This window comes from Tupaia chinensis, unplaced genomic scaffold (genome assembly GCF_000334495.1).
Source record: "Tupaia chinensis unplaced genomic scaffold, TupChi_1.0 Scaffold000303_1, whole genome shotgun sequence".
NCBI lineage: Eukaryota > Metazoa > Chordata > Mammalia > Scandentia > Tupaiidae > Tupaia > Tupaia belangeri.
The window spans coordinates 1,624,480-1,635,634 of NW_006159793.1; the positions used below are offsets into that span (position 1 = coordinate 1,624,480).

Below are 11,155 nucleotides of genomic sequence, written 5' to 3' on the forward strand. Positions count from 1 at the left end.
TTTATTAAATCACATTTCTAACTGTCCCTGACCTTGTTTCTACAGCCCATGTACATAGTGATGGACACATAAAAATCAGTCACTTGTTTAAAAGTGAGTGAACTTAAACACCTTTATGTGAGTTTAATATCTGATGGGGAATTGTTACTCACTATGTGGTCACCATCCATCATTCAGAATAAAATGAGAGGTATACTTTATCATGATGTATTATTTCATTCTTTTTAGTCAGAGGTACAGTTTCTATGGAAGTCACTGATAGTTAATCCAGTGTAATTAAAACAACCACCCATTTAAATACAATAGTTAAATTAAAATCATTCGTTTCTTGTAAATTGACTTAACTAAAGAAAGAAAAGTAAAATATATTTCTACTTTGTGTATTCTTTTTAACATAGTTAAAACTGGCTTGAGAAGTGTGTCAGACATGACACACAAAGATATTCCCAAGGTGAATATCTTTGATGATATTTGTGAAGAAACGGATGCATTTGACTTGATAGATAGTGCGTAATCTAAAATGCCAAGGATATATTTCTTCTTCTGGATGTTTACTTACTGTAAGTTTATCGAACTTTTAAGGAAGGTGCTTTGCATCGAGAACTGACTGCTGTATGTGCAGCTCCCCATGTCTAAGGCCGAGCAAAAGGGATTGCTGCTCTCGGCTTCTCTCCTTGTGCCAGAATCACCTCCCTGCTAGACTGCATGGGGAACGTTCCTAATCCACATTTGTTTCTCCCAGGATTCTGGCTCCTTGAGGGATTTGTCTGCCTAGCCTGATGGAGGTATTCCAGCTCTGCTTTCTTTCGGATAGTATTTCTCATTCATTTGATCTAAATAGGGGATTATATTAGCTAAACATGATTAAACTTGAGATATGAGTAGGTACATTTCTGATGTCTGGTTTTGTTACAGGTTCTTATGGTTTATGCGCCTGCATGTAGCATAGTGTATTAATATAACCACCTTTGAATAGCAACAACTAGGAAAAAGTTTGAAAGAAACCTAAGCAAGTCGTTTCAAAGAAATGGACATTTAAGTGCTTAATTCAATTAGCAACTCATAAAGTCTATATTGACGAGGATGCAAATAGCCTCTTTAAGCATTAATTTCATGACATGCACATTTTGTAGAAGTGAGTGTAGTTTGTAGATCCTTAGGCAAATCTTCACTGTCGGTTGGATTTATTTAAAGAGCTTTTCTGGTCATTTCTCCCTTCTGTAGGGATTTGGGGCATGCATGTACATGTGCCCGGTATGTTTTCCAAGCTGCGAGGCTGGGGTTAGAACACTCATTCAGCCGTGTGAGAGCTGGCTCCCTTAACCACTAGGCTATGGGGCCAGTCCACTTGTTCATTCTTCTGGTAAATATTTATTGAGCACTTCCTCTCACAATAGGTGCACTTAGCATAGACAGGACTGGCTCAGATCCCTCTAACAGGAGAAGTAAGAGTGCAATCAAGTAAGGAAGGGTTTGGTGCGAGGACTGACAAGGAAAGGCTGCTAGCCATCATCACAGGACAGGCACGCCGTGAGCCCTGCAAAGGGTGGGTGAAAGGGTGGGTGCTAGGACACCGTGGTGCATCAGCCCATTCCGATGCCCCACTTCCTAACTGAGAAAACAAGGCTGGAGGCTCATCCAACAATTAGCAGCAGAGGCAATACTGAAACCAAGGACTCCTGATTTTTGGTTTTGTTCTAGAACATTCTAGAGTAGCCTGGTGTCTGGGCAGGGACCATTGGTTGCCAGAGAACTTAGACCAGATACCCCCATCCCTTCGCCTGCAGAGGACTGCTCTTAGGAATTCTCCCCAAGATGAGCTTCGTGTCTTGAAATGCTTTGATCTCCAACCTGCCTTTAAAAATCCATTCAAAGTGTCTGCCACTGTGACCAGACTTGGGGCTGTAGCTTCAAGCCAGAGAACTTGACATGGTCACCAGCCACGGCCAGGGATCTCCTTGGCAACGCCACGGCCCACTGCATCCATCAGGGTGCGGGCAGGAAGCAGGTGGTGCTGTAGGAGGGCTTAGCAGAGGGGCGTTTGCAGAGGGATGGGGTCCACGAAGAGACCTGGGGTACTGGAGACTAGCAACAGGGAGAGCCTGAACCAAGACGGCAAGGAGGGCGCCTGGGGGGTTGGAGCCATGCAGGAGAGGCTGCTTGATGAGAACTGTGGCCACAGAAGTGCACAGCCAGGCCAGTTCCCTCCTTCCTCCCACCCTCCAGTCTCCTGCTGTGGCCACCCATCCGCCACATCCAGATGGAAGCCCAGGAGGAACGGGGCCTAGCGGTGGGTCTGTGGGGACCTGCTGGGCACCGGGCTGGTCAGAGCAGGACCGCGAGGGCTCGGGGGTGCAGGTGAAGAGCCAGTAGGGCCTGGCAAGCTGAACACGGCTTCACCCTGTGTCAGTGGAGCATAGCAGGGACCAGGGAACACGCGAACCTTTGTCTCCTGCAGCCGCTACGTGCTTCACATCCAAGGCAGCCAGGGCATCGGCAGCCCCGGGGCTGTCCGCTGGAACCTCTGCCTCTGCCTGCTGCTGGCCTGGGTCATCGTGTTCCTCTGTATCCTCAAGGGCGTGAAGTCATCGGGCAAGGTGAGGCCGGGGAGGCCTGGGGGCCTGGTGGGGTGTGGGCTTCCTGGAGGAGGCAGGGCATGAACTGAGTCTGAGCAGAGAAATAGATTCCAACTGGCAGAAGGGGAGGCAGAGGGCCCTGAGGTTGGGGAGAAAGCGCTGCCTGGAGAAAGACATGGGTAAGAGAGACCGTGGGCCGCGCTCCTGGATGGGAGCTTGCCGCGGCAGGATCTTTGCGGTATTTGAATGTTCATGCTTCCTCATGCTTGGCACTCCGGCAGGGCTTGGCAAGAGTTGGTCGAGTGCTTGGGAGGTGGAAATGCATGCAAACGTGAATAACAGGGCTATCTGAGATGCAAGTGACCAGACCCCACTGTCACACTTCCCTCCGGGAGGTCCAGAGGGTAGGCCTCAGGAGTGGCTGGATCTAGTTCAATCCCTGTGATCAGGAATCTGGTTCTCAGGGTCTCTCAGCAAACCTCCCCCTGAGGGCTCTCCTTCATGAGTGAGCTTGCCCCTAGCGGCTCTTGGTTTGTGTCTCACCGGCTCAGTGAAGGGCTGTCTCTGTCTCTAGTTTGTAAAGATCCTAGAACTAGGCTTCTTGGGTAAATCAGACACGTGCCCATCCCTAATCCATCTCTGGTCACGAGGGTAGAATGCCCCCCTGCCCCTGGGGCTGGGATGGAGTTGCCCATCTGGGGGAAGTCTGAGTGCTGTCATCTGAGGAGGCGAACCAGACCCTGAGAAGACATAGCCTCAGATGTCCACTTTAGATCAGGGGAGGGGGATGGAGGGGACACTGCGCTTCCAGGAGGACTTGGAAACCTGAATGTTTCGCTGGGTCACTCCTAAGTTAGAACTTGTCCCTCTGCCAATTGTCCACAAGGAGCAGAGCTGTGGAAAGGAAGCCTAGGCAGGCAGGGTAGAAACCACTTAGGAGAGCTGAGGGGCTCATGGAACCCAGGAGTGGGGACGTCGAGGCTGATGGTGCTTGCTGAAGGGTGGCTGGCTGGTGGCTTCTCGAGGGGAGAGAGGGCACAGGGAGTCTGGGGAGTCGAATGTCAGGGCCATGCAGAGTGGGTTTTCAGGGGGCAGGGAGCGAGCCCGGGAACAGGAGGCCTTACAACGGCTGGACCGGGGCTGCAGTGGAGCTGGCTCTGGGGTGGCATTGGGGAGCGGGGTCCTAGCACCTGGCTGGTGGCTGGGAGGGCGGAGGAGCACCATGGGTGGTTCCCGGCTTCAGCAGCCCAAGGCTGGGAGGCGAGCTACTCAGAAGAGGCTTTCAGGAGGAGTGGCTCGGAGGGCAGGTCCCCATCTTGGGCTGCCCCCTTCCATCTCTCAGGTGGTGTATTTCACGGCCACATTCCCCTACCTCATCCTGCTCATGCTGCTGGTCCGTGGAGTCACCCTCCCAGGGGCCTGGAAGGGCATCCAGTTCTATCTCACCCCCCAGTTCCACCACCTGCTGTCTTCCAAGGTGAGGCCCTCTCTGCGGTGCGGACGGAGAAGTCAGGCCTGAGCTGGGGGACGGGGACGGGGGCTTACCATCACCAGGCACTGCGTTAGGCCCTTCCTGTGTATCTTCTGCGTTTACTCTTCTTAATAATCCTGTGAAGTAGACACAGTTTCCCACTTCAGATGAGGAGACGGAGGCCCAGAAGAATTACTGATAAGCTTACAGTCACAGCTAGGGAGTGGCAGAGCCGGGAGTCCAGCTCTGTCTCACTCTGGGCCCCAGGAGCGTGTGGCAGTGGTGGTGGTGACAACCATAGCGGTGGTGCCGACACTGGCGTTGATGATGCTTCGGCCAGTGACTGCCTGCCCCTGCTCCACCATCCTCATGTACGGAGTGACTGGCTCTTACTGCCCCGTAAGCTGGGCACTGTACCTGTCCCCTCCTTACAGATGAGGGGCCTGTGGTCCTGGGAGGTGATGTGGCTTGCCCAGGCTGTGCCTCAGGAAGTGGGGAAGCAGGGATGTAAATCTAGGTGCCCGACTTCCATGCCAGGAAGGAGCTGCCCGCCAAACACTTCACGATAGGTGCTCTTCCTTCAGAACAGGGCCCAGCCTCGAGACCACCTTCTAGATCCTGGGTGGGCAAGCGGGCAGGAAGGAGCTTAGCCACGGCCCGCAGCGTGAGTGTCGAGTCGGGTTTGCTTCCGGCCCGTGTTGCTTGTGCCAGGCTCTGCGCCATGAGCCATCCCTGGGCCTGACGCCCCGTGTCCGCCCTGCCCTCCTGCTTTTTCTTTCTGTGGCCCTCCACACAGTGTCCCTCTCTCTGCCCTCCCTCCCCACTCTCCCTGCCACAGGTGTGGATTGAAGCTGCTCTGCAGATCTTCTACTCCCTGGGGGTGGGCTTCGGGGGGCTCCTCACCTTTGCCTCTTACAACACATTTCACCAGAACATCTACAGGTCAGTGTCCATAGCCCTCCAGGCCCAGGCCAAGGTATGAGGGTGGCTGGCCAGGGAGGGCCTCATGGGTCGAGGGCAAGGCCAGCCCCTCCTGCCTCATGCCTGGACTTCTGCTGGCAGAGACACCTTCATTGTCACGCTGGGCAACGCCATCACCAGCATCCTGGCTGGCTTCGCCATCTTCTCCGTGCTGGGCTACATGTCTCAGGAGCTGGGCGTGCCTGTGGACCAAGTAGCCAAAGCAGGTGGGCAGGTGACCAGGTCTCAGTGGGGTTAGGGTGTGGGCCTGGCACGGCTAGGGTGGGCCAGTGAGCTGGAGGAGGGTATGTCTTGCGTGTGTGCATATATATGCATGTGCATGCAAACATGCCTTAGCTGGTTCTGGGTGTCCATGTGCAAAGGGGTGAGTGTGCACAGGTGTGCATTAGCCTGTGTCTGGAGGTAAATGAGTTTTCACATGAGTGTGTCTTGTTTTGTGCCCCTGTTTCTCCAAATGAGTCTTATCGTGCATTGTGATGTCTGGTCTGTGTGCAAATGAACTGAGAGTGTGAGTGAGCTCGTGAATCCGTGTGTCTTGTGTCAGTGGATATGTGTATGTATATGTACTGGTGGGATGATGTGTGATAATTGTGTACATGAGTGTTTATTTATTTATCTATTTATTTATTTATTTATTTGAGAGAGAGAGAGAGAGAGAGAGATGTGCTATTGGGTGCATGCACTCACCAGAGAGAGAGAAAGCAAGAAATCACCCCTGCGGGAGATGGCCATGCTGCAATGCCTTCTCCTCCATTCTCCTCTTGGGATTTCAGGCAAACATGCACATGTGCTCGGCGTGAGTTTTAAGTTGCCATGTCCGGGACTTGAACTGCGGTCAACTACAAAGAGTCTGATGACTAACCGTTAAGCCATCTGCTGGTCTCAGTTCATAAATGTATCCTAATGAGGTTTTATATTGGGGTCTTGTGTCTATTCTATGCTCTTTTTTTAGTTTATTTTTTCTGTGATAGCACAGACACAGGGGCACCCTTGACTGGGTCTCATCACTCAGAGATCCCCTTTCCCTGACCCACCATTTCGTCAGATGTTGGGTTGGCCTGCACACACAACCGACAGGTTTTTAAGCCAAGAGAACTGAACCCGTGGTCAGCCATGTGGCTTCCAGTGCTGCCGTTCAGTCTGCTACTACTGTGCCCCCACGCTGGGCCTGCACTGACTAATCCTTCACTTGATCAGCCTATGTTTACTGAGCACCTCAGTGTGCTGGCTTAGGTCTAGGAGTTAAGAAAATGCCGGCTTGAGGACAGCAGATGGCGTAGTGGTTATGTCATTGGATCCCCACATGGTTGACTGAGATTCGAGTCCCAGAGCCGGTGGCTTGAAAATCACGCCAAGCACATGTGCGTGTGTGCCCAAGATCCCAGGAGGAGAATGGAGGAGAAGGGATTGTGGTATGGCCATCCCTCTTGGAGGGTGACTTCTCACTTTCCCTCTCATTGTCTTTGTCTCTTTCTCTCTTCGGCAAGCACACACACCTTATAGCAAAAACCTCTTTAAAAATAAATAGAAAGAAAGAAGGAAAGAAAGAAAGAGAAAGGAAGAAAGAAAGAAAAGACAGGAGAAGATGGCCTGGCTACACGAGCGTGCCCGAGTGGGTGAACGTGTGTGTGCGTGTGTGTGGCAGCCCGCCACGTGTCCCAGGTTGCTGACCCACTGCCCTTGGCCCAGGCCCTGGCCTGGCCTTTGTGGTCTACCCACAGGCCATGACCATGCTGCCTCTGTCACCCTTTTGGTCCTTCCTCTTCTTCTTCATGCTCCTGACGCTCGGCCTGGACAGCCAGGTGAGCCCTGTTCACAACAGCGGTCACCTCGTGTGGGGTGTGTGTGGCGGGGACAGACTCTGACCCTCACCCATACCCCCCCCCCAGTTTGCCTTTCTGGAGACCATCGTGACAGCCGTGACAGATGAGTTCCCGTACTACCTGCGGCCCAAGAAGGCGGTGTTCTCAGGGCTCATCTGCGTGGCCATGTACCTGATGGGGCTGATCCTCACCACAGATGTGAGTGGCACTGTGTGGGATGGCAGGCCGGGCGGGGCCACAGCAGACCCTGCCACCACGCCCCTGGCCTGGCTGAGCAGCGCTGAGCTGCCTCCATCGCCCACCCCAGGCCCTGTCTCCTAAGGGAGGCAGCTTGGCCTTACGATCCAGTCCTAATGTGGAGCCTTAGTCTGAAGGACCTGGGTTCAAGCCTTGCTCCTGCATTTGCTGAGTGACCTCAGGACAGGTGGCTTCCCCTCCCTGAGCCTATTTTTCTTCATTGGTAAAGCGAGGCCCTTGTGAAACTCAGGACGATGCACGTAACGATGGGCCACGAAGGTAGAGGCTGTCGTGTTCTCGCCTTGCTGTCCCAGCCAGCCTGGCCACTTCCTGCTCTCCTCCTGCGGGGAGAGTGAGGCTGGTGAGGGGACCACAGGGCTGTGGCTTATATTCCAGGGGGGCATGTACTGGCTGGTCCTTCTGGACGACTACAGCGCGAGCTTCGGGCTAATGGTGGTGGTGATCACCACGTGCCTCGCCGTCACCCGGGTGTATGGTAAGAAGGGCCCTGGGAGACAGTCAAGGCTCTCTGCAGTGGGAGCCCCCAGCACCTGGTCCCTGTTCCCACAGGTCAGGGTTTCGGGTGGTGGCAGTTGGGTGGAAGAGGGGCTGGTGCTGTGGGGCCTGTGGGCCGTGCCATGCCTGCTGCCCTCCCCTCTGCTGTCCTCCCCTGCGCAGGCATCCAGAGGTTCTGCCGCGACATCCACATGATGCTGGGCTTCAAGCCGGGCCTCTACTTCAGGGCCTGCTGGCTGTTCCTGTCCCCAGCCACGCTCCTGGTAATGGAGGCGGGAGGGCAGGTTGCTGGCTGGGCCCCAGGACTGATAGAGGGGTCCCCTGTGATTCAGACTGGTAGGGCCACCGGGCTCAGAGTAGGATTGCAATCCACTCCCCTCCCCCTGTGTCCCCAGCTTTTGTGGCAGTTCCAGGCCTACCAAGATGGGCCAGGCTTTCTCAGGCCTTGGGGCTTCAGGGCTGCACCTTGAGGCTGTATTTTACCAGCCTGGGGTTGGAGCAGCTCAGGGACAGGCCATCTCAGGATTAGGGTACTTCTGACCAGGGCCGTAACCAGCCTTGGTACTGGTGCCGAGCTGGCTCGGCCTTGATGGACCATCTCAGGGTCTGGCACAGCACAGAACACTGGGTGGCCCCGGGCAAGACTCAAGCCCTGGGCTAGCCTGGGCTGGGCCAGCTCAGCCTGAAGGTGGCTCAGAACTGGGCTCTCATAACCCTGGGAGCCTGCCTGACACCTGCCGTGCTGTGATGCTGGGAGATCTCCCCCTGCAGGCCCTCCTGGTGTACAGCATCGTCAAGTACCAGCCCTCAGAGTACGGCAGCTACCGCTTCCCTGCCTGGGCTGAGCTGCTAGGCATCCTGATGGGCCTGCTGTCCTGCCTCCTGATCCCAGCCGGCATGCTGGTGGCTGTACTCCGAGAGGAGGGCTCGCTCTGGGAGGTGAGTCTGCGCCGCCCCGCCCACCGTCAGCCTTCCTGACCTGGGCCCTGCCAGACCCACACCTGCCTAGCACCTTATCCAGGGCTTTGCAGGCATCTTCTAGCAGGGCTCCTGGAATGCTGGGCTCCCCTGCAGCCACTGCTTCCTTCCTGCCCTGCTGTCACGGCTACCCACAGCCAGGAGAAGGGGACACGTGTTATTGGGGGCTGACGGGAGTGGCAAGCACTGCAGAGAGTCATTACCAGCTCAGCGGTGCCGCTTTCAGAGACCAGCACTCCCAGCACTGGTATGCTAGGAGCAGAATCCTGGTGGTGCCACTTGCTGGCCGCATGACCCTAAGCAAATTACTGCACCTCTCTGAACCTCAGTCTTCCCATCTTTAAAATGGGGTAGTGCTACCTACCTACAAGGCTGCTGTGAGAAGAAAAGGAGCTTCTCAGTGTGCTCAGCATTGTAGGGGGCATAGCAGCAGAACGTTTATAAAGTCAGCATGGGGAACCAGCAGGTGGCATAGTGATTACATCACGGGACTCCCACATGGCCGACTGTAGTTCGAATCCTGAAGCCAGGACTTGAAACTCACACCAGCCATGTGTGCATGTGTGCCCAAGATCCCAGGAGAAGAATGGAGGAGAGGGGATTGTGGTGTGGCCATCTTCCCTGGAGGGTGATTTCTCACTTTCCCTTTCCTTGGTGAGTGCACATGCCCTAAGATTAAAACCTCTTAAAAAAAAAAAAAAAAGAGGGACCAGCAGTTAGCGTAATGGCTATATCACTGCACTCTCGTGTAGTCAACTGTGGTTTGAGTCCCGGACCCGGTGGCTTAAACTCATGCTGGGCGCGTGTGCGTGCGTGCCCAAGATCCTGAGAGGAGAATGGAGGAGAAGGGATTGCGGTGTGACCATCCTCCCTGGGGGGTGATTTCTCACTTTCTGTCTCTCTGTTTCTCTCTGTCTGTCTGGCGAGCCCACGCACCCTATACCAAAAACCTCTCAAAAAAAAAAAAAAAAAGTCCAGGAGGGGGCCAGACCGCTGGGGTTCAAGTCCCAGCATGACCACCTCCCTCCTGGGTGATCTTGGCCGACTTAACTAACCTCTCTGAGCTTTAAGTTTCATGTGGAATCTGTGGGGGGAGGCCATTAGCGCCAGTCTCGTGGAGACACTGAAAGATGAAATAGGCTGACACTTAGCGCAATGCTGGCAGGCCAGGGGTCTCTTGGGGGCATGTGGCAATGCCCGAGACATTGTTTGTCATGGAGGGTCCAGGGCCCGGGGGAGCACCACTGTCGTCCTTGGGCAGAGGTCAGGCATGCTGCTAATCCTCCTTCCATGCATAGGGGACGGCCCCCACAACAGAGATCTCCAGACTGAAATGCTCGGGTTGAGGCACCTTGGTCTGGGCATAGATCTAAGTCCTTGTTCCCCGGGAGCTGGCACTTTAATGTGGGAGCTGGCCTTCAACAGCACAGAAAGGCCGTGGTAGGGCTGCACTTCAAAACAAACCAACAAGTACCGGGTCCTCGGACAAGTCGTGACATATTTTTCTATGCTTTTCTATGCAGAAATGCGTCATGACTTCTCTGACGACCCAAGAGAAAGCAGAGTGTGGGAACAGGGAGTGGAGGGGGTGGTACTTTGGCCAGGGTGGGCAGAGGAGACCTCGGAGGAAGTGACCAGAGATGAGCGGAGACCTAAGTAAACTGAGTGGTCCAGGCACACACCCACAGGAAGGGCATGCCGGGCAGGATGGCAGCAGATGCAAAGGCCCTGAGGCTCGCTTGAGACCAGCGAGGAGGCCTGTGCTCCGAAGCAGAGGACGTGGAGGGAGAGTGGCAGGAGCTGAGGTCCGGGAGGTGGACTGGGGCGAAGACGTGGATTTCCATTTCCAGGGAGAGGAGGTTTCTGAGCAGTGGGAAACACGCTCTTGATACATTCGTGTAAGTGTCGCCGTGTTTCCAGCACCGAGCTGTGCTAGGTGCTTAGGACACACGTTCATCATCTCGCCCGAACGCTGCACGCAGTCGGCCTCACTGTTAGTTGCCTCCCTTTCTTTAGAGGTCCAGGGGCTCTTCTCCCTGGCAGGGCAGGCAGAGGGCTTCGGAAAGTGACAAGAGTGAGGGACTCTGGAATGTGCAGGCTTAGTCATCATCTTAGTCAGCTCCCTCCTTCCTTGGAAACTTCACGGGCTCCAAGAGGGAAAGGCCAGACAGAGCAGGGCAGAACAGCAGGGCAGGGGGAACCGGGAAGGTTGGCTGCAGTCCCACTCTGGTTCTCCCAGTTCATGGCTCTTTCCTAGAAGCCTGCAGCTCCTTAGGGCTCAGCGTGTAAGGGTAGGGACCCAGAGTGGGCTCCTGGGGAGGGGCCCACCTCCTAGTCATACCCTACAACCAGGAAGCTGTGATTCACATTGCAAAGGCCACCGGCCCTGTAAGTGGCAGAGCAGGTCTGTGAACTGGCCCTTGCAGGAGTCATAGCAGCCTCATCCTGGGCTGGGGTACCTGCAAGCACCCACTAGGTAATGTGGGAGGAGTCGCTGGGTGCCTGCAACTCCACGCACCAATGCTGGCTGTCTCCACTGCTGCGGTCGCTCTGCTGCAGCGGCTCCAGCAGGC

At 54.9% G+C, this 11,155-nt stretch overlaps 1 protein-coding gene across 2 annotated transcripts in view; it reads left to right on the forward strand.

Annotated features, from left to right (window-relative positions):
* Nucleotides 1-11,155, forward strand: part of SLC6A7 (solute carrier family 6 member 7) — a 26,931-nt gene that overhangs the window by 9,859 nt on the left and 5,917 nt on the right. Inside the window, exons 5-14 of one of the 2 annotated variants that reach the window (XM_006150888.1) lie at nucleotides 2,459-2,597; nucleotides 3,919-4,053; nucleotides 4,886-4,989; nucleotides 5,110-5,234; nucleotides 6,718-6,830; nucleotides 6,918-7,049; nucleotides 7,485-7,584; nucleotides 7,767-7,867; nucleotides 8,376-8,543; nucleotides 11,142-11,153. In XM_006150888.1, coding sequence (XP_006150950.1) covers nucleotides 2,459-2,597; nucleotides 3,919-4,053; nucleotides 4,886-4,989; nucleotides 5,110-5,234; nucleotides 6,718-6,830; nucleotides 6,918-7,049; nucleotides 7,485-7,584; nucleotides 7,767-7,867; nucleotides 8,376-8,543; nucleotides 11,142-11,153 — 1,129 coding nt within the window. The remainder of the gene's footprint in view (nucleotides 1-2,458; nucleotides 2,598-3,918; nucleotides 4,054-4,885; nucleotides 4,990-5,109; nucleotides 5,235-6,717; nucleotides 6,831-6,917; nucleotides 7,050-7,484; nucleotides 7,585-7,766; nucleotides 7,868-8,375; nucleotides 8,544-11,141; nucleotides 11,154-11,155) is intronic. The other variant, XM_006150889.1, reaches the window with a different exon arrangement.